Consider the following 22,969-nt stretch of genomic DNA (forward strand, 5'->3'; position numbering starts at 1 on the left):
TAACCTTGGAAAAATACAAAACTGGGGGCTAAAATATAATTTTTGTGGAAAAAAAAATATTTTTTATTTGCATGGCTCTGCGTTATAAACTGTAGTGAAATACTTGGGGGTTCAAAGCTCTCACAACACATCAAGATGAGTTCCTTAGGGGGTCTACTTTCCAAAATGGTGTCACTTGTGGGGGGTTTCTACTGTTTAGGTACATTAGGGGCTCTGCAAACGCAATGTGACGCCTGCAGACCATTCCATCTAAGTCTGCATTCCAAATGGCGCTCCTTCCCTTCCGAACCCTCCCATGCGCCCAAACGGTGGTTCCCCCCCACATATGGGGTATCAGCGTACTCAGGACAAATTGGACAACAACTTTTGGGGTCCAATTTCTCCTGTTACCCTAGGGAAAATACAAAACTGGGGGCTAAAAAATAATTTTTGTGGGAAAAAAATTTTGTTTTATTTTTATGGCTCTGCATTATAAACTTCTGTGAAGCCCTTGGTGGGTCAAAGTGCTCACCACACATCCAGATAAGTTCCTTAGGGGGTCTACTTTCCAAAATGGTGTCACTTGTGGGGGGTTTCAATGTTTAGGCACATCAGTGGCTCTCCAAACGCAACATGGCGTCCCATCTCAATTCCTGTCAATTTTGCATTGAAAAGTCAAACGGGGCTCCTTCCCTTCCGAGCTCTCCCATGCGCCCAAACAGTGGTTTACTGCCACATATGGGGTATCAGCGTACTCGGGACAAATTGGACAACAACTTTTGAGGTCCAATTTCTTCTCTTACCCTTGGAAAAATAAAAAATTGGGGGCAAAAATATAATTTTTGTGAAAAAATATGATTTTTTATTTTTACGGTTCTGCATTATAAACTTCTGTGAAGCACTTGGTGGGTCAAAGTGCTCACCACACCTCTAGATAAGTTCCTTAGGGGGTCTACTTTCCAAAATGGTGTCACTTGTGGGGGGTTTCAATGTTTAGGCACATCAGTGGCTCTCCAAACGCAACATGGCGTCCCATCTCAATTTCTGTCAATTTTGCATTGAAAAGTCAAACTGCGCTCCTTCCCTTCCGAGCTCTCCCATGCGCCCAAACAGTGGTTTACTGCCACATATGGGGTATCAGCGTACTCAGGACAAATTGGACAACAACTTTTGAGGTCCAATTTCTTCTCTTACCCTTGGAAAAATAAAAAATTGGGGGCAAAAATATAATTTTTGTGAAAAAATATGATTTTTTATTTTTACGGTTCTGCATTATAAACTTCTGTGAAGCACTTGGTGGGTCAAAGTGCTCACCACACATCCAGATAAGTTCCTTAGGGGGTCTACTTTCCAAAATGGTGTCACTTGTGGGGGGTTTCAATGTTTAGGCACATCAGTGGCTCTCCAAACGCAACATGGCGTACCATCTCAATTTCTGTCAATTTTGCATTGAAAAGTCAAACTGCGCTCCTTCCCTTCCGAGCTCTCCCATGCGCCCAAACAGTGGTTTACTGCCACATATGGGGTATCAGCGTACTCAGGACAAATTGGACAACAACTTTTGAGGTCCAATTTCTTCTCTTACCCTTGGAAAAATAAAAAATTGGGGGCAAAAATATAATTTTTGTGAAAAAATATGATTTTTTATTTTTACGGTTCTGCATTATAAACTTCTGTGAAGCACTTGGTGGGTCAAAGTGCTCACCACACATCCAGATAAGTTCCTTAGGGGGTCTACTTTCCAAAATGGTGTCACTTGTGGGGGGTTTCAATGTTTAGGCACATCAGTGGCTCTCCAAACGCAACATGGCGTCCCATCTCAATTCCTGTCAATTTTGCATTGAAAAGTCAAATAGCGCTCCTTCCCTTCCGAGCTCTCCCATGCGCCCAAACAGTGGTTTACTGCCACATATGGGGTATCAGCGTACTCAGGACAAATTGGACAACAACTTTTTGGGTCCAATTTCTCCTGTTACCCTTGGTAAAATAAAACAAATTGGAGCTGAAGTAAATTTTTTGTGTAAAAAAGTTAAATGTTCATTTTTATTTAAACATTCCAAAAATTCCTATTAAACACCTGAAGGGTTAATAAACTTCTTGAATGTGGTTTTGAGCACCTTGAGGGGTGCAGTTTTTAGAATGGTGTCACACTTGGGCATTTTCTATCATATAGACCCCTCAAAATGACTTCAAATGAGACGTGGTCCCTAAAAAAAAATGGTGTTGTAAAAATGAGAAATTGCTGGTCAACTTTTAACCCTTATAACTCCCTAACAAAAAAAAAAATTGGTTCCAAAATTATGCTGATGTAAAGGAGACATGTGGGAAATGTTACTTATTAAGTATTTTGTGTGACATATCTCTGTGATTTAATTGCATAAAAATTCAAAGTTTGAAAATTGCGAAATTTTCAAAATTTTCGCCAAATTTCCGTTTTTTTCACAAATAAACGCAGGTACTATCAAAGAAATTTTACCACTATCATGAAGTACAATATGTCACGAGAAAACAATGTCAGAATCACCAGGATCCGTTGAAGCGTTTCGGAGTTATAACCTCATAAAGGGACAGTGGTCAGAATTGTAAAAATTGGCCTGGTCATTAACGTGCAAACCACCCTTGGGGGTAAAGGGGTTAATCACAGTGCAGTTCTGCAGCGTTTCTGCAGCAGAAAAATCTGCTGCAGTTCTGCACCAATTCTGCACTAAATCTGCATCGTGTGCACATACCCTTCATAGTGCAGTTTTAGGTCAGATGGGGATGAGCTAGCCGGTGCACGGACAGGTAGTGATGGTTACTTGCGGAAATGTGCGGCACTTGCGGTTTTGCACTTGCGGTGAGACAAACAAAACACTGCTAGCAGCGTTTTTTCTCCATTGCTGCAAGTACCGCAATTGCCGGATCGCTGCAAAACCTCAAGTGCCGCACATGTCCGCAAGACCCATAGGGAATGAATGAGGCCGAACGAAGTTTTGCCGTAAGTGATCCGTTACGTGGCAGATGCGGAAAAACTGCCGGATCTGCTGCAAAAGGTGACTTTCACATCTGTGATTTTTGCCAAAGTCACTGCCGATAGTGTCATACTCACCAAAGAGGGAGGCAGCACTAAAAGTGCCTAGGGCAGCAGAAACTCTAAATACGGCCCTGCCCAGAACCCATTTGGGTCAGGCTGGAGAGACCTGGTTTTGATGTGGGTCGCCCTGTTCTATATGTCTGCACTGTGATATCAGTGGCCCCAAGTCATTTAAAGGGAACCTGCCACCCCCCCCCAGGTGTTTTTAACTAAAAGAGCCACCTTGTGCAGCACTAATGCTGCATTCTGTCAAGGTGACTCTTTTAGTTCGGGTTCCTGCAAATGCTGGAATAATCGCTTTTATAATGTGCCCCTTATACCTGAATTTGTCAGGGGGGCATGTCTTTTCCCCCCTGACACAAACGCCTCCCAGCCGTCACTCAGGGCGCCGCCTCCATTTCCTTCATGAACGTCCCCGGCGCTGTAAGGTTTTTTTTTTCTGGCATGCTCAGTTTGCGCTGCCCTTCAAACTTACAGCGCAGGCGCCGGGGACGTTCATGAAGGAAATGGAGGAGGCTCTGAGTCTCGGCTGGGAGGTGTTTGTGTCAGGGGGGAAAAGACATGCCCCCTGACAAATTCAGGTATGAGGCAAATTATAAAAGCGATTATTTCAGCGTTTGCAGGGACCCGAACTAAAAGAGCCACCTTGACAGAATGCAGCATTAGTGCTGGACAAGGTGGATCTTTTAGTTAAAAACGCCTGGGGGGGGGGGGGGGTGACAGGTTCCCCTTAACGCCCTTTGGTGCCCACTTTGATGCCAGTTCTGATGCCCAGAACCCATTTGGGCCAGGAGGGAGAGACCTGGTTTTGATGTGTGGCTCCCTGTTCTTTGTCTGCACTATGATATCAGTAGCCCAAAGTCATTTAAAGGGAACCTGTCACCCCCAAAATCGAAGTTGAGATAAGCCCACCGGCATCAGGGCTTATCTACAGAATTCTGTAATGCTGTAGATAAGCCCCCGATGTATCCTGAAAGATGAGAAAAAGAGGTTAGATTATACTCACCCTGGGGCGGTCCCGGTTCTGTTTGGGTCCGATGGGAGTTGCGGTCCGGGCCTCCCATCTTCTTCTCCGGAGTACTTTGTCTGTCCTGTTGAGGGCAGAGCAAAGTACTGAAGTGCGCAGGTGTCGGGCCTCTCTGACCTTTGCCTGTGCACTGCAGGACTTTGCTCTGCCCTCAACAGGACAAAGTACTCTGGAGCCCCAGCCTGAAGACAAGAAGAGGACGTTATCTTATGAAGATGGGAGGTGCCGGACCGCCCCTGGGTGAGTATAATCTAACCTCTTTTTCTCATCTTTGATTACATGGGGGGGGATCTGCAGAATGCTGTATACAAGCCCCTGATGCCGGGGGGCTTAGCTCACCTTCCATTTTGGGGGTGACAGGTTCCCTTTAACGCCCTTCGGTGCCCACTTTGATGCCCATTTTTGTGTCAGTTTTATAATTTTTGTAGCTGCTTTTAAGTGTCACACCAGGGCACCTAGCTGCATGGTATGTTATTATTGTGAGGATTATTTTTTGTTGTTAAACCTATAAAAAAACAGAAAATAAAAAAAATTACCGAATAAGAAACTGACATATAAGAAACCAACTTCAGCCTCGTAGGCTTCGCCCAGTAACATACACGCACGCGTCCACAACTGAGAGCACACGGAAGACGGAACAGAGAAAAGCAAGAAGCTCCAGGAAACACGAAACTCCACGGAAAACAAATCAACACGTGCCGACTGCGCATGCGTACGGCAGCGCCACGAAATCAGGCTTCCACTAGGCCGCCTATGTTGTCCTGGTGCTTCTAGCGACAGGCACTTCTCAGGGCAGCTTATGCACAAGGGTCCTAACCGCGGACGAATCAGGAGCTTCCTCCAGTCAGCTCTTCTGGTGGGGTCCTTGCTGCGGCCAGAGCAGTCAGGAGGAGGAGGAGAAGATGGCGGACGTGCTGAGCGTTCTGCGTCAGTACAACATCCAGAAGAAGGATATCAACGTCAAGGGGGATGAAGTTATATTCGGGGAGTTTTCTTGGCCAAAAAACGTGAAGACGAACTACGTTATCTGGGGGTGAGTGATGGAGGCCCCGTGTGTGAGCGCAGCTGCCCGGGATCTGCTGTGTGCCGGACTTCCGTGTACTGGTGTGTGTGTGTGTGTGACTCCCGTGTACAGCAGTGTGTGTGTGTGTGTGTGTGTGACTCCCGTGTACAGCAGTGTGTTTGTGTGTGACTCCCGTGTACAGCAGTGTGTGTGTGTGTGTGTGTGTGTGTGACTCCCGTGTACAGCAGTGTGTGTGTGTGTGTGTGTGTGTGACTCCCGTGTACAGCAGTGTGTGTGTGTGACTCCCGTGTACTTGCAGTGTGTGTGACTCCCGTGTACAGCAGTGTGTGTGTGAGACTCCCGTGTACTTGCAGTGTGTGTGTGACTCCCGTGTACTTGCAGTGTGTGTGTCTCCCGTGTACTTGCAGTGTGTGTGTGTCTCCCGTGTACTTGCAGTGTGTGTGTGTCTCCCTTGTACTTGCAGTGTGTGTGTCTCCCTTGTACTTGCAGTGTGTGTGTGTGTGTGTCTCCCTTGTACTTGCAGTGTGTGTGTGTCTCCCTTGTACTTGCAGTGTGTGTGTGTCTTCCTTGTACTTGCAGTGTGTGTGTCTCCCTTGTACTTGCAGTGTGTGTGTGTGTGTGTCTCCCTTGTACTTGCAGTGTGTGTGTCTCCCTTGTACTTGCAGTGTGTGTGTGTCTCCCGTGTACTTGCAGTGTGTGTGTGTCTCCCGTGTACTTGCAGTGTGTGTGTGTCTCCCGTGTACTTGCAGTGTGTGTGTGTCTCCCGTGTACTTGCAGTGTGTGTGTGTGTCTCCCGTGTACTTGCAGTGTGTGTGTCTCTCCCGTGTACTTGCAGTGTGTGTCTCTCCCGTGTACTTGCAGTGTGTGTGTCTCTCCCGTGTACTTGCAGTGTGTGTGTCTCTCCCGTGTACTTGCAGTGTGTGTGTCTCTCCCGTGTACTTGCAGTGTGTGTGTCTCTCCCGTGTACTTGCAGTGTGTGTGTCTCTCCCGTGTACTTGCAGTGTGTGTGTCTCTCCCGTGTACTTGCAGTGTGTGTGTCTCTCCCGTGTACTTGCAGTGTGTCTCTCCCGTGTACTTGCAGTGTGTGTCTCTCCCGTGTACTTGCAGTGTGTGTCTCTCCCGTGTACTTGCAGTGTGTGTCTCTCCCGTGTACTTGCAGTGTGTGTCTCTCCCGTGTACTTGCAGTGTGTGTCTCTCCCGTGTACTTGCAGTGTGTGTCTCTCCCGTGTACTTGCAGTGTGTGTCTCTCCCGTGTACTTGCAGTGTGTGTCTCTCCCGTGTACTTGCAGTGTGTGTCTCTCCCGTGTACTTGCAGTGTGTGTCTCTCCCGTGTACTTGCAGTGTGTCTCTCCCGTGTACTTGCAGTGTGTGTCTCTCCCGTGTACTTGCAGTGTGTGTCTCTCCCGTGTACTTGCAGTGTGTCTCTCCCGTGTACTTGCAGTGTGTGTCTCTCCCGTGTACTTGCAGTGTGTGTCTCTCCCGTGTACTTGCAGTGTGTGTCTCTCCCGTGTACTTGCAGTGTGTGTCTCTCCCGTGTACTTGCAGTGTGTGTCTCTCCCGTGTACTTGCAGTGTGTGTCTCTCCCGTGTACTTGCAGTGTGTGTCTCTCCCGTGTACTTGCAGTGTGTGTCTCTCCCGTGTACTTGCAGTGTCTCTCTCCCGTGTACTTGCAGTGTGTGTCTCTCCCGTGTACTTGCAGTGTGTCTCTCCCGTGTACTTGCAGTGTGTGTCTCTCCCGTGTACTTGCAGTGTGTGTGTCTCTCCCGTGTACTTGCAGTGTGTGTCTCTCCCGTGTACTTGCAGTGTGTGTGTCTCTCCCGTGTACTTGCAGTGTGTGTCTCTCCCGTGTACTTGCAGTGTGTGTCTCTCCCGTGTACTTGCAGTGTGTGTGTCTCTCCCGTGTACTTGCAGTGTGTGTGTCTCTCCCGTGTACTTGCAGTGTGTGTGTCTCTCCCGTGTACTTGCAGTGTGTGTGTGTGTCTCCCGTGTACTTGCAGTGTGTGTGTGTCTCCCTTGTGTACTTGCAGTGTGTGTCTCTCCCGTGTACTTGCAGTGTGTGTCTCTCCCGTGTACTTGCAGTGTGTGTGTCTCTCCCGTGTACTTGCAGTGTGTGTGTGTGTCTCTCCCGTGTACTTGCAGTGTGTGTGTGTCTCTCCCGTGTACTTGCAGTGTGTGTGTCTCTCCCGTGTACTTGCAGTGTGTGTGTGTCTCCCGTGTACTTGCAGTGTGTGTGTGTCTCCCGTGTACTTGCAGTGTGTGTGTGTCTCCCGTGTACTTGCAGTGTGTGTGTCTCTCCCGTGTACTTGCAGTGTGTGTGTCTCTCCCGTGTACTTGCAGTGTGTGTGTCTCTCCCGTGTACTTGCAGTGTGTGTGTCTCTCCCGTGTACTTGCAGTGTGTGTGTCTCTCCCGTGTACTTGCAGTGTGTGTGTCTCTCCCGTGTACTTGCAGTGTGTGTGTCTCTCCCGTGTACTTGCAGTGTGTGTGTCTCTCCCGTGTACTTGCAGTGTGTGTGTCTCTCCCGTGTACTTGCAGTGTGTGTGTCTCTCCCGTGTACTTGCAGTGTGTGTGTCTCTCCCGTGTACTTGCAGTGTGTGTGTCTCTCCCGTGTACTTGCAGTGTGTGTGTCTCTCCCGTGTACTTGCAGTGTGTGTGTCTCTCCCTTGTGTACTTGCAGTGTGTGTGTCTCTCCCTTGTGTACTTGCAGTGTGTGTGTCTCTCCCTTGTGTACTTGCAGTGTGTGTGTCTCTCCCTTGTGTACTTGCAGTGTGTGTGTCTCTCCCTTGTGTACTTGCAGTGTGTGTGTCTCTCCCTTGTGTACTTGCAGTGTGTGTGTCTCTCCCTTGTGTACTTGCAGTGTGTGTGTCTCTCCCTTGTGTACTTGCAGTGTGTGTGTCTCTCCCTTGTGTACTTGCAGTGTGTGTGTCTCTCCCTTGTGTACTTGCAGTGTGTGTGTGTCTGTCTCCCTTGTGTACTTGCAGTGTGTGTGTGTCTGTCTCCCTTGTGTACTTGCAGTGTGTGTGTGTCTGTCTCCCTTGTGTACTTGCAGTGTGTGTGTGTCTGTCTCCCTTGTGTACTTGCAGTGTGTGTGTGTCTGTCTCCCTTGTGTACTTGCAGAGTGTGTGTGTCTGTCTCCCTTGTGTACTTGCAGAGTGTGTGTGTCTGTCTCCCGTGTACTTGCAGAGTGTGTGTGTCTGTCTCCCGTGTGAGACTCGGCCGTATTTCACGCAACTGAGAAGGAGCCCTTACACCCACCCGCATCTGTGGCTCTCTAGAATAATGTTGCAAATTGTCTCTTCAGAGAGGAAGAGGACTAGAACTCTAGTGCCACCTATTGGAAGTAGCAATCCTAACAGTCAATGTCGACCCTTTAACCCCTTAAGCCCCGAGGGTGGTTTGCACGTTAATGACCGGGCCAATTTTTACAATTCTGACCACTGTCCCTTTATGAGGTTATAACTCTGGAACGCTTCAACGGATCTTGGCGATTCTGACATTGTTTTCTCGTGACATATTGTACTTCATTTTAGTAGTAACATTTATTCGATATAACTTGCGTTTATTTGTGAAAAAAACGGAAATTTGGCGAAAATTTTGAAAATTTCGCAATTTTCCAACTTTAAATTTTTATGCCCTTAAATCACAGAGATATGTCACGCAAAATACTTAATAAGTAACATTTCCCACATGTCTCCTTTACATCAGCACAATTTTGGAACCAAAATTTTTTTTTGTTAGGGAGTTATAAGGGTTCAAAGTTGACCAGCAATTTCTCATTTTTACAACACCATTTTTTTTTAGGGACCACATCTCATTTGATGTCATTTTGAGGGGTCTATATGATAGAAAATACCCAAGTGTGACACCATTCTAAAAACTGCACCCCTCAAGGTGCTCAAAACCACATTCAAGAAGTTTATTAACCCTTCAGGGGTTTCACAGGAATTTTTGGAATGTTTAAATAAAAATGAATATTTAACTTTTTTTCACACAAAATTTATTTCAGCTCCAATTTGTTTTATTTTACCAAGGGTAACAGGATAAAATGGATGCCAAACATTGTTGTACAATCTGTACTGAGTACGCTGATACCCCATATGTGGGGGTAAACCACTGTTTGGGCGCATGGCAGAGCTCGGAAGGGAAGGAGCGCCATTTGACTTTTAAATGCAAAATTGACAGGAATTGAGATGGGACACCATGTTGCGTTTGGAGAGCCACTGATGTGCCTAAACATTGAAACCCCCCACAAGTGACACCATTTTGGAAAGTAGACACCCTAAGGAACTTATCTAGATGTGTGGTGACCACTTTGACCCACCAATTGCTTCACAGAAGTTTATAATGCAGAGCCGTAAAAATAAAAAATCATATTTTTTCACAAAAATGATCTTTTCGCCCCCAATTTTTTATTTTCCCAAGAGTAAGAGAAGAAATTGAACCTCAAAAATTGTTGGCCAATTTGTCCTGAGTACGCTGATACCCCGTATATGGGTGTAAACCATTGTTTGGGCGTATGGCAGAGCTCGGAAGGGAAGGAGCGCCATTTTACTTTTCAATGCAAAATTGACTGGAATTGAGATGGGATGCCATGTTGCGTTTGGAGAGCCCCTGATGTGCCTAAACATTGAAATCCCCACAAGTGACACCATTTTGGAAAGTAGACCCCTTAAGGAACTTATCTAGAGGTGTGGTGAGCACTTTGACCCAACAAGTGCTTCACAGAAGTTTATAATGCAGAGCCGTAAAAATAAAAAATCATATTTTTTCACAAAAATAATCTTTTCGCCACCAATTTTTTATTTTCCCAAGGGTAAGAGAAGAAATTAGACCACAAAAGTTGTTGTGCAATTTGTCCTGAGTGCGACGATACCCCATATGTGGGGGTAAACCACTGTTTGGGCGCATGGCAGAGCTCGGAAGGAAAGGAGCGCCATTTGACTTTTCAATGCAAAATTGACTGGAATTGAGATGGGACGCCATGTTGCGTTTGGAGAGCCCCTGATGTGCCTAAACATTGGAACCCCTCACAAGTGACACCATTTTGAAAAGTAGACCCCTTAAGGAACTTATCTAGATGTGTGGTGAGCACTTTGACCCAACAAGTGCTTCACAGAAGTTTATAATTCAGAGCCGTAAAAATAAAAAATCTTATTTTTTCACAAAAATGATCTTTTCGCCCCCAATTTTTTATTTTCCCAAGGGTAAGAGAAGAAATTAGACCACAAAAGTTGTTGTGCAATTTGTCCTGAGTGCGACGATACCCCATATGTGGGGTAAACCACTTTTTGGGTGCATAGCAGAGCTCGGAAGGGAAGGAGCGCCATTTGACTTTTCAATGCAAAATTGACTGGAATTAAGATGGGACGCCATGTTGGTTTGGAGAGCCCCTGATGTGCCTAAACATTAAAAAACCCCACAAGTGACACCATTTTGGAAACTAGACCCTCTAAGGAACTTATCTAGATGTGTTTTGAGAGCTTTGAACCCCCAAGTGTTTCACTACAGTTTATAACGCAGAGCCGTTAAAATAAATTTATTTTTTTTTCGCAAAAATTTTTTAGCCCCCAGTTTTGTATTTTCACAAGGGTAACATAATAAATTGGACCCCAAAAGTTGTTGTCCAATTTGTCCTGAGTACGCTGATACCCCATATGTGGGGGGGAACCACTGTTTGGGCACACAGGAGAGCTCGGAAGGGAAGGAGCGCCATTTGGAATGCAGACTTAGATGGATTGGTCTGCAGGAGTCACGTTGCATTTGCAGAGCCCCTGATGTACCCAAACAGTAGAAACCACCCACAAGTGACCCCATATTGGAAACTAGACCTCCCATGGAACTTATCTAGATGTGTTGTGAAAACTTTGAACCCCCAAGTGTTTCACTACAGTTTACAACGCAGAGCCGTGAAAATAAAAATCCTTTTTTTTCCCACAAAAATGATTTTTAGCCCCCCAAATTTTTATTTTCCCAAGGATAACAAGAGAACTTGGACCCAAAAAGTTGTTGTCCAATTTGTCTCGAGTACGCTGATACCCCATATGTTGGGGTAAACCCCTGTTTGGGCGCACGGGAGAGCTCGGAAGTGAAGGAGCACTGTTTTACTTTTTCAATGCAGAATTGGCTGGAATTGAGATCGGACGCCATGTCGCGTTTGGAGAGCCCCTGATGTGTCTAAACAGTGGAAACCCCCCAATTATAAATGAAACCCTAATCCAAACGCACCACTAACCCTAATCCCAACTGTAACCCTAACCACACACCTAACCCAGACACACCCCTAATTCTAATCCCAACCCTAATCCCAACCGTAAATGTAATCCAAACCCCAACCCTAGCCCTAACCCTAACCCTAACCGGAAAATGGAAATAAATACATTTTTTTTAATTTTATTATTTTTCCCTAAGGCTAGGTTCACATTGCGTTAGGGAAATCCGTTTAGCACTAGCGGATTGCGCTAACACAATGTCTTTTTAGGTGTCGTGTTTAGTGGTCGCGTTAACGTCCCCGCTCTGGAAGATCGGGGATCGGACCTCGGGCGCGCCGCGGACGCTGCAAGCAGCGTCTGAGGCGCGCCACAAAAGAATGGCACCTTGCTAGCGCGAGCCGAAAATTGCACGCTCTAGCGATGCGCTACACCTGAAAATCACATTGCTGTCAATGGTTGTGCTAACGGACCCGTTGCACGGCGTTAATTGTGACATTTTCGCCGTGCAACGCTGTCCGTTAGCGTTAACCCATTAACGCAATGTGAACCTAGCCTAACTAAGGGGGTGATGAAGGGGGGTTTGATTTACTTTTATAGCGAGTTTTTTAGCGGATTTTTATGATTGGCAGCCGTCACACACTAAAAGATGCTTTTTATAGCAAAAAAGTTTTTGCGTCTCCACATTTTGAGACCTATAATTTTTCCATATTTTGGTCCACAGAGTCATGTGAGGTCTTGTTTTTTGCGGGACGAGTTGACGTTTTTATCGGTTACATTTTCGGACACGTGACAGTTTTTGATCGCTTTTTATTCCGATTTTTTTGTGAGGCAGAATGACCAAAAACCAGCTATTCATGAATTTCTTTTGGGGGAGGCGTTTATACCGTTCCGCGTTTGGTAAAATTGATGAAGCAGTTTTATTCTTCGGGTCAGTACGATTACAGCGACACCTCATTTATATCATTTTTTTTATGTTTTGGCGCTTTTATACGATAAAAGCTATTTTATAGAAAAAATAATTATTTTGGCATCGCTTTATTCAGAGGACTATAACTTTTTTATTTTTTTGGTTATGATGCTATATGGCGGCTCGTTTTTTGCGGGACAAGATGACGTTTTCAGAGGTAACATGGTTATTTATATCCGTCTTTTTGATCGCGTGTTATTCCACTCTTTGTTCAGCGTTATGATAATAAAGCGTTGTTTTTTGGCTCGTTTTTTTTTTTTTTTTCTTACGGTGTTCACTGAAGGGGTTAACTAGTGGGCCAGTTTTATAGGTCGGGTCGTTACGGACGCGGCGATACTAAATATGTGTACTTTTATTGTTTTTTTGTTTTTTTTTTTATGTAAAGAAATGTATTTATGGGAATAATATTTTTTTTTTTCTGCTTTATTTAGGAATTTTTTTTTTATTTTTTTTTTTACAAGTGTGGAAATTTTCTTTTTTACTTTTTCACTTTGTCCCAGGGGGGGACATCACAGATCACCGATCTGACAGTGTGCACAGCACTCTATCAGATCGGTGATCTGACATACAGCCGGGCAGGATTAGAGCTGCAGCTGCAGCCTGATCCTGACCCGGAAGTGCTCCCTGCAGGACCCGGATGCAGCCCGGCGGCCATTTTGGATCCGGGGACTGCAGGGAGAAGACGCTCGGTACACGGTGAGCACATCACCGTGTACCGATCGTCTCAGGGAAGCCCGCAGGGAGCCCCCTCCCTGCGCGGTGCTTCCCTGCACCGCCGGCACACCGCGATCATCTTTGATCGCGGTGTGCCGGGGGTTAATGTGCCGGGAGCGGTCCGTGACCGCTCCTGGCACATAGTGCCGGATGTCAGCTGCGATAGGCAGCTGACACCCGGCCGCGCTCCCCCCGTGAGCGCGGCCGATCGCATATGACGTACTATCCCGTCCATGGGAATTAAGTCCCAGGTCACCTGGACGGGATAGTACGTCATATGGGATTAAGGGGTTAACGAGCCTTGTCACATGACTTAGGATAAAAGTCAAACCAGAATCTCAGGATCACGTTGAAAATTTGGATTAATCTATTTAAATATGTGATGCCACTAATCTTTCCATACACATGACCAGGCTGATAAGAAGAATAATCCTCCGGCAGAGCTCCTGGTGTAGATTAATCTTCAGTGTGAGGAAAAGAGGATTGGACACATTGAATTGCTGCTTGTCCGGTTCACTTTTCTTCAATATCTGGGGGCGGGGATTACCAGGAGGCCCCCACTATAGTTGGCTTGTTCCTGTGCTGAAAATGTTCAGAGTTTTAATGTTTTCTTTGTCATTTCATTTGCTGTGGATGCAGATAACTGTATGTTCTAATAATTACTGTTTTGCCTCTCTCTGGTTATATGATGCAGATAGATAGATATATATATAATATTTTTTTTTTTTTTTTCATAAGCCTAGCTGCCAACCAGGGCACTGTGAAGCCTTGTAAAACATCCAGTTCTTGGCCTTGGAACACCCAATCACTGCTGCTTTGGGCGAACTAATGCTTGGGCAACACACAGTTAAAGGGAACCTGTCACCCCCAAAATCAATGGCGAGGTAAGCTCACTGTCATCAGGGGCTAATCTACAGCATTCTGTAATGCTGTAGATAAGCCCCCGATGTTACCTGAAAGAGCAGAAAAAGACGTTAGATTATACTCACCCAGGGGCGGTCCCGCTCCGATGGGTGTCTCCCATCTTCATTCCATGATGTCCTCTTTTCGTCTTCACGCCGCGGTTCCGGCGCAGGCATACTTTGTCTGCCCTGTTGAGGGCAGAGCAAAGTACTGCAGTGCACAGGCGCCGGAAAGGTCAGAGAGGCCCGGCGCCTGCGCACTGCAGTACTTTGCACTGCCCTCAACAGGGCAGACAAAGTACGTCTGCGGTGTGAAGACCAGAAGAGGACGTCATGGAATGAAGATAGGAGGCGCCGGATCTGACCTGAGACACCCATTTGACCGGACCGCAGCGGGACGGCCCCTGGGTGAGTATAATCTAACCTCTTTTTCTCCTCTTTTAGGTTACATCGGGGGCTTATCTACAGCATTCCAGAATGCTGTAGATAAGCCCCTGATGACGGTGAGCTTACCTCACCATCGATTTTGGGGGTGACAGGTTCTCTTTAATAAAATGGGGAAACGTCACAGAAAAGATGTTGAAGGCCATAGTTTAAGGGAATATTGTATATTGCAGTGTTCCGCAACTTCGGTCCTCAAGAACCTCCAAAAGGTCATGTTTTCAGGATTTCCTTAGTATTACCCAGGTGACAATTGCATCACCTGGACAGCCAAGAATTCCATCACCTGTGCACTACCTAGTAAATCCTGACATGACCCGTTGTTTGTTTTTGAGGACTGGAGCTGGGGACCACTGATATATTGTATGGCTCCGTAACCCCATGGCGTCACAGCCAGTATTGGCTTTTGACAGTTTTTTGTTTTTCTTTATGGGTCATTCCATATCAAGTGATCCAAATATGAATATTTTTTTTTACCTGACGTCTTTAGATTTTTATTTTTTGTTTTTATGAAGTACAACTTTAGTTAATTACAAATTTAGAAGTTTTGAGGTTTTTTTTTTCTCCATCAGTTAATTTTTTTACAGATTTCTAAAGTTTTGAAAGGGCGGATTTTGGCCTGGTATGGCTTTACATTTTTTATCATATCTCGGGCTAGAATTAAGATAAAGAGGTGGGAGAGGCATCATTTTTCTCAGAACGGTACCGGCTTTCATTTGATATGTCACAAGACTGTTTCTTTATATTTTGTTTTGGAGAAATCAAATTCAAAATTTTGTTGCGCAATTGTGAAAAAAAAGTATGTTTTAAAATTGTGAAAAAATCCATGTGTTTTACATGTGTTCTTGATTATATTTGTACAGGGATTCAACTTGGGACCTATCAATTTTTTTATTATTTTTTAACCCCTTCACCCCAAAGCCTGTTTTCACCTAAGTGACAGGGCCAATTTTTACAATTCTGACCAGTCACTTTATGAGGTCATAACTCTGAAACGCTTCAACGGATCCTGGTGATTCTGACATTGTTTTCTCGTGACATATTGTACTTCATGATAGTGGTAAAACTTCTTCGATATGACTTGCATTTATTTGTGAAAAAAACAAACATTTGTCGGAAATTATGAAAATTTAGCAATTTTCAAACTCTTAGTTTATATGCCCTTAAATTAGAGAGTTATATCACATAATATAGTTAATAAACAACATTTCCCACATGTCTGCTTTACATCAGCACAATTTTGGAAACATAATTTTTTTTTGTTAGGACGTTATAAGGGTTAAAAGTTGACCAGCGATTTCTCATTTTTGCAACAAAATTTGCAAAACCATTTTTTTACGGACCACCTCACACTTGAAGTGACTTTGAGGGGTCTATATGACAGAAAATGCCCAAAAGTGACACCATTCTAAAAACTGCACCCCTCAAGGTACTCAAAACCACATTCAAAAAGTTTATTAACCCTTCAGGTACTTCACAGGAATTTTTTGAATGTTTAAAAAAATTGAACATTTAACTTTTTTTTCACAAAATTTTTACTTCAGGTCCTATTTGTTTCATTTTACCAAGGGTAACAGGAGAAATTGGACCACAAAAGTCGTTGTACAATTTGTCCTGAGTACGCCGATACCCCATATGTGGGGGTAAACCACTGTTTGGGCACATGGCAGAGCTCGGAAGGGAAGGAGCGCCATTTGACTTTTCAATGCAAGATTTGCTGGAATTGAGATCGGAGCCCATGTCACGATTGGAGAGCCCCTGATGTGCCTAAACAGTGGAAACCCCCACAAGTGACACCATTTTGGAAAGTAGACCCCCTAAGGAACTAATCTAGATGTGTGGTGAGCACTTTGAACCTCCAAGTGCTTCACAGAAGTTTATAATGTAGAGCCGTAAAATAAAAATTATATTAATTTTCACAAAAAATTATCTTTTTGCCCCAAATTTTTTATTTTCCCAAGGGTAAAAGGATAAATTGGACCCCAAAGGTTGTTGTGCAATTTGTCCTGAGTACGTCGATACTTCATATATGGGGATAAACCACTGTTTGAGCGCATGGCAGAGCTCGGAAGGGAAGGAGTGCCATTTGACTTTTCAATGCAAAATTGGCTGGAATTGAGATCGGACGCCATGTCGCATTTGGAGAGCCCCTGACGTGCCTTAACAGTGGAAACCCCCCACAAGTGACCCCATTTTGGAAAGAAGACCCCCTAAGGAACTTATCTAGATGTGTGGTGAGCACTTTTAACCCCCAATTGTTTCACTAAAGTTTAGAATGTAGCATTGTGAAAATTAAAAAATCATTTTTTCTTTCCACAAAATGATGTTTTAGCCCGCAATTTTTTTTTTCCCAAGGGTAACAGGAGAAATTGGATCACAAATGTTATTGTCCAATTTGTCCTGAGTACGCTGATACCCCACGTGGGGGGGAACCACCGTTTGAGTGCATGGCAGAGCTCGGAAGGGAAGGAGCACCGTTTGAAATGCAGACTTAGATGGAATGGACTGCAGGTGTCATGTTGCATTTGCAGAGCCCCTGATGTACCTAAACAGTAGAAACCCACCACAAGTGACCCCATATTGGAAGCTAGACCCCCCAAGGAACTTATCTAGATGTGTTGTGAGAGCTTTGAACCAACAAGTGTTTCACTACAGTTTATAACGCAGAGCCGTGAAAATAAAAAATATTTTTTTTCCACGAAAATTATATTTTATCCCCTATGTTTTTATTTTCCCAAGGGTAACAGGACAAATTGGACCCCAAAAGTTGTTGTCCAACTTGTCCTGAGAACGCTGATACCCCATATGTTGGGGGAACCACTGTTTGGGCACACAGGAGAACTCGGAAGGGAAGGAGCCCTGTTTTACTTTTTCAAAGCAGAATTGGCTGGAATTGAGATCGGACGCCATGTCGCGTTTGGAGAGCCCCTGATGTGCCTAAACAGTGGAAACCCCCAATTATAACTGAAACCCTAACCCCAACCCTAACCCTAGCCCTAACGGGAAAATGGAAATAAATACATTTTTTTACATTTTATTATTTTTCCCTAACTAAGGGGGTGATGAAGGGGGGTTTGATTTACTTTTATAGCGTGTTTTTTAGCGGATTTTTAGGGTTGGCAGCCGTCACACACTAAAAGATGCTTTTTATTGCAAAAAATAGTTTTTGCATCACCACATTTTGAGAGCTATAATTTATCCATATTTTGGCCCACAGAGTCATATGAGGTCTTGTTTTTTGCGGGACGAGTTGACGTTTTTATTGGTAACATTTTCGGGCAGATGACATTTTTTGATCGCTTTTTATTCCGATTTTTGGGAGGCGGAATGAACAAAAACCAGCTATTCATGAATTTCTTTTAGGGGGGGCGTTTATACCGTTCCACGTGTGGTAAAATGGATAAAGCAGTTTTATTCTTCGGGTCAGTACAATTACAGCGACACCTAATTTATGTAATTTTTTTTATGTTTTGGCGCTTTTACACAATAAAAACTATTTTATATAAAAAAAATAATTGTTTTTGCATCGCATTATTCTGAGAGCTATAACTTTTTTATTTTTCTGCTGATGATGCTGTATGGTGGCTTTATTTTTGCGGGACAAGATGACGTATTCAGCGGTACCATGGTTATTTATATCCGTCGTTTTGATCGCGTGTTATTCCACTTTTTGTTCGCCTGTATGATAATAAAGCGTTGTTTTTTGCCTTGTTTTTTTTTTGCGGTGTTCACTGAAGGGGTTAACTAGTGGGATAGTTTTATAGAGCGGGTCGTTACGGACGCGGCGATACCAAATATGTGTAATCCAAACCCTAACTTTAGCCCCAACCCTAACCCTAGCCCCAACCCTAACCCTAGCCATATCCCTAATGGGAAAATGGAAATAAATACATTTTTTAAAAATTTTATTATTTTTCCCTAACTAAGGGGGTGATGAAGGGGGGTTTATTTTACTTTTATAGCGTTTTTTTGGCTGATTTTTATGATTGGCAGCCATCACACACTAAAAGACGCTTTTTATTGCAAAAAATAGTTTTTAAATTACCACATTTTGAGAGCTATAATTTATCCATATTTTGGCCCACAGAGTCTTGTTTTTTGCGGGACAAGTTGATGTTTTCAGCGGTACCATGTTTATTTATATCCGTCTTTTTGATCGCGTGTTATTCCACTTTTTGTTCGCCGGTATGATAATAAAGCGTTGTTTTTTGCCTCGTTTTTTTTGTTTTTTTTTCGGTGTTCACTGAAGGGGTTAACTAGTGGGATAGTTTTATAGAGCGGGTCGTTACGGACGCGGCGATACCAAATATGTGTACATTTATTGTTTTTTTTTTGTTTTTTTTTTACATAAATAAATGGATTTATTGGGAAATGTTTTTTTTTTTTTTTTTATTTGGGGATTTTTTTTAATTTTTTTTACACATTCTATTTTTTTTTTTTTTTTTTTTTTTTACTTTCTAACATTGTCCCAGGGTGGGACATCTCTGTATTAGATCAGATCGTTGATCTGACACTGTGCATAGCACACTGTCAGATCAACGATCTGACAGGCAGTTTAGGTGGCTTTCTGGCGCCTGCTCTCAGCAGGCGCCGGCTAGCCAGGTCACTTCATGACCCGGAAGGAGTCCGGCGGCCATCTTGGATCCGGGGACTCCTTCCGGGTCACCGGAGCAACGCGATCTCATTGCGTTGCTCCGGTGGGAGAGCGCAGGGAGCCCCCGTCCCTGCACGATCCCCCTCTATGCCGCTGTCACTACTGACAGCGGCATCAGAGGGGTTAAATGCCCGCGATCGGCGATAGCGCCGATCGTGGGCATTGCTGCGGGGTGTCAGCTGTCATATACAGCTGACACCCGATCACCGCGGCGCTCAGAGCGAGACCGCGGTGATCGGTGCGCCGTACTAGTACTGCTGCTGGCACTAATGCAGTGCCGGCAGCGCAGTACTAGTACGGCGCATGTCACGAAGGGGTTAAAGCCTTGAATAATCTGATTTTATGTTTGTGTGAGTTTCTTCCTTTTTTCTTTTCAAATTACAACTTATTGAATTCAACATTTATATTCAACAATAAAGAAACACAAAAAAAAAATACCGACGTGCCAGAATAAATGCATCTTATTCATCATAAGGCCTGTTTCACACGTCAGTGGCTCCGGTACGTGAGGTGACAGTTTCCTCACGTACCGGAGCCACTGACACACGTAGACACATAAAAATCAATGCATCTGTTCAGATGTCATTGATTTTTTTTTTTTTTTTTGCGGACCGTGTCTGTGTGCCAAACACGGAGACATGTCAGTGTTCGTGGGAGTGCACGTATTACACGGACCCATTAAAGTCCGTGTTCCGTGCAGGAGACAGCGCTACATTAAGCACTGTCCCCCCCCCCCCACTGGTGCTGAAGCCGCGATTCATATCTTCCCTGCAGTAGCGTTTGCTGTAGAGAAGATATGAATAAGTGTGTTTAAAATAAAGATCTATGTGCCCCCCCCCTTCACCCCCTGTGCGCCCCCCCCCCCCCCCCCCCCCCCTCCCGCTGTTCTGAAAATACTCACCCGGCTCGCTCCCTCACCGGCGCTGCTTCCTCTCCTGGTCACATCTTCTCCTGTATGCAGTCACGTGGGGCCGCTCATTTACAGTAATGAATATGCGGCTCCACCTCCCATAGGGGTGGAGCCGCATATTCATGACTGTAATCGGCGGCCCCACGTGACCGCATACAGGAGAAGATGCGGCCAGAACAGGAAGAAGCGACAGCCAACGAGGGAGCCGGGTGAGTATAGATCTTTATTTTAAACACTATTATTCATATCTTCCCTGCTACAAACGCTGCTGCAGGGAAGATATGAATCGCGGCTTCAGCACCAGATGCTGGTACGTGTGGTACCCAGCACGGTGCGTGTGTTACCCAGTGGGCACACGTGTGCCACACTGATGTGCCACAAAAACGTAGGGGCACACGGATAATTCCGGTAGCGATTTTTTTTTTTTTTTTTTTTTTTTTTTTTTTTTCTCCCCCCCCCCCCCCCCCCCGGTACCGGAATTATCTGGACGTGTGAGACTGCCCTAACACAACTTGGTCAGCATTTTCAACCTGAATGCATTGAACAAGCCAAAAGAAGAAAGGTGATCATATCCTCAAGTGTGGTTTTCTAAATACAGTCTCATCCTAATTGTATGTTAAAAACAAGATTAAAAGAACCAATATTTTGGTTCACTAAACATGTCATTTCTGAAGTGTTTAAGAGTAGTACAGTAGTTAAATCCCCGTTCTATAAAATATGAACTAATCAAACAATTAGTAGTATGTTTTTACACTGGCCTTTTATCATCAATGTGTCCCTTCTAGTGGGTGAAATGTCATCTAGTCCATAAGTGCTTTCTAGCAATTTCCTTTTGTGTCAGTATGTGCGGCCTGTTATGGTGCTCGGCTCCACCCGAATTAATATCGGATTTTTGTAACTTTTAGGCTATGTGCACACGTTCTGGAAAGTGTGCAGAATTTTCCTGAGAAAATCCTGACTACTTTTGCAGGAAATCCGCATGCGTTTTTCTCATGTTTTTTGTGCGGATTTTTCGTGTCTTTTTTCCGGAGCTTCAAAATGCAATAAATAGCGGGAAATCTGCAAGGAATCCGCAAAATTAATGAACATGCTGTGTTTATTTCCGCAATGCGTTATCGCGGGAAAAAACGCAACATGTGCACAAAAATTGCGGAACGCATAAAAAATGATGGGATGCTTAATGTATGCGTTTTTAAGCGTTTTTTGCCGCCGGTAAAACTCGTAAAAAAACACGAAGAATCCGGAACGTGTGCACATAGCCTCATAATGTCTGGTTTTCTTGGATACACAAAGGACGGCGCTGGACCAGAAGGTGCAAAAAAGTCACTTCTACGTCTTCATTTCCACAATCTTTGGAGAGTCCAGTAGCCGCCACCAATCATATTCACGGGTCACATAACCAGTTATGTCATCCATTGCCAGTCCTGTGCCGCCTTCTACCACTTCTTGGACGTCACTGTCGTTGCTGAATGAAGAAATCCTTGCTTCTATTTCTGTGTCACTACATGTGATGATGACAGTGCGGTATTGTGGAGTCCATGTGATGGGTGCTGCTTCCTGTAGCCGATGTTTTCACAAACTCTCCTCCTCGTAGTCCTGGTTTGTACAATACATGAACTGGGTGTTAAGAATATGTTTCTCCCTCCATTTGAGGAGTTGCCTGGGTGTTAAGATTTGGTGTAAATGTGGCCTCTGGAGGCTGGAGCTGCCGGCCCGTCATCTGCTCTGCACTCACTGCCTACCCCTAATAAAGCTTCTCCTCTGCCCTCTCCTGCTTCTAAGCTGTAACATAATACAATAATACCGTAATATCTAAACATCATGGATTATTTGGTAAATCTAGACCCCACACTGTTAGACCACAGGCTGAACAGATCTGAATGCGAGATTTTTGAACTGACACTGTAATAGTTTTATTTTTTAAAATATGATCCCATCACGATCCCAGCTTGTATTTTGGTACAGATGTGGCTAGGAGCATAGCAGGCACATGGGCAGTTTTTGAAATTAAACGTTTTTTTTTTCGGAAATGCTTTTTAAAATTTTCAGTTTGCGTTCGCATAGGTAAAATATTATCAAAGATACTCTTGTGACATATCTGGTGAAAGCCTGTACAGTTCTGAATAGAATGGTGTTTATTTTATTTCTCTATCTCTTTTATAGCCTGAGTTATGGGGAGAAATGTAAAGGCAGGCAACACTGAAATTCGCACTTTTTCCAAACTTTGAAAATCAATTAAAAAAAATATATCTAGAATTTGTTTTTCTTCACATTTTGCATTCTCTGACACACTATTACCAAATAACAAAATCTCAAAAGAATTAAAAATATAGAGGTAAAAATCATTGGTTCACGTGACGTGGAATGACCCTTATTGTTTAATTGTCGCTTTCCAGGAGGGGTGACTTTTTTACTTTTTCAGCGACCTATTCATTAGTGCTTGTTTTTGTTTGGGATGAGTTTCTAAGTGGCATCATTTTGGGTACATGTAACTTGGTAACTACTTTTTTCTTATGGTAACAAGCGATTATGCTGCAGTGCAGGGACCATGGCCGAACTTGCCTGCAGGAGGTTTTTTTCTTCAGTATGTACATATATTCATTATGTAAACTAGGGGGCAGGTCAGTGAGGGATCAGTAACCAGTCAGCAGTCTGCATTATGAATAGCTAATCAGAGCACCACATGAATCCCCCCACAGGCCGCCTCGGGGCACAAGCATATCATTAACTCAGAGCAGAACCTAAAGATTACACAACAACCACAAGATGGATTTCATCAACCAAGGTATCATTGTAATCAGTATAACGACACCGACCTGACACTGTGTGTAGGTTACTGTTCACAATCTTGCTGACAGGTTCCCTTTAAGGAAATTTGTAAACTACATTATTTTTTAATAGTTCAAATCAGTTAGTGAAACAAATTCCTTTTGTTTTATTTGTCTTTATTTCTGTTCGTGGTGGTGGCAGCCATCTTGCCTTAGCTTCTAGTAACATCATTTGGAGAGAGGGGGTGTGGGGTTGCTGCATTAGAGGATAGGTGCTAGTCAACAGGATCAAAGTGATTTCTC

At 44.2% G+C, this 22,969-nt stretch overlaps 1 protein-coding gene across 1 annotated transcript in view; it reads left to right on the forward strand.

The window, feature by feature from the left end:
- Positions 1-4,791: 4,791 nt before the first annotated feature.
- Positions 4,792-22,969, forward strand: part of CDC73 (cell division cycle 73) — a 119,484-nt gene continuing 101,306 nt past the window's right edge. The window contains exon 1 of the mRNA XM_069737278.1: positions 4,792-5,112. Coding sequence (XP_069593379.1) covers positions 4,982-5,112 — 131 coding nt within the window. The 5' untranslated portion in view covers positions 4,792-4,981. The remainder of the gene's footprint in view (positions 5,113-22,969) is intronic.

The sequence above is a fragment of the Ranitomeya imitator genome, chromosome 8, assembly GCF_032444005.1.
Source record: "Ranitomeya imitator isolate aRanImi1 chromosome 8, aRanImi1.pri, whole genome shotgun sequence".
NCBI lineage: Eukaryota > Metazoa > Chordata > Amphibia > Anura > Dendrobatidae > Ranitomeya > Ranitomeya imitator.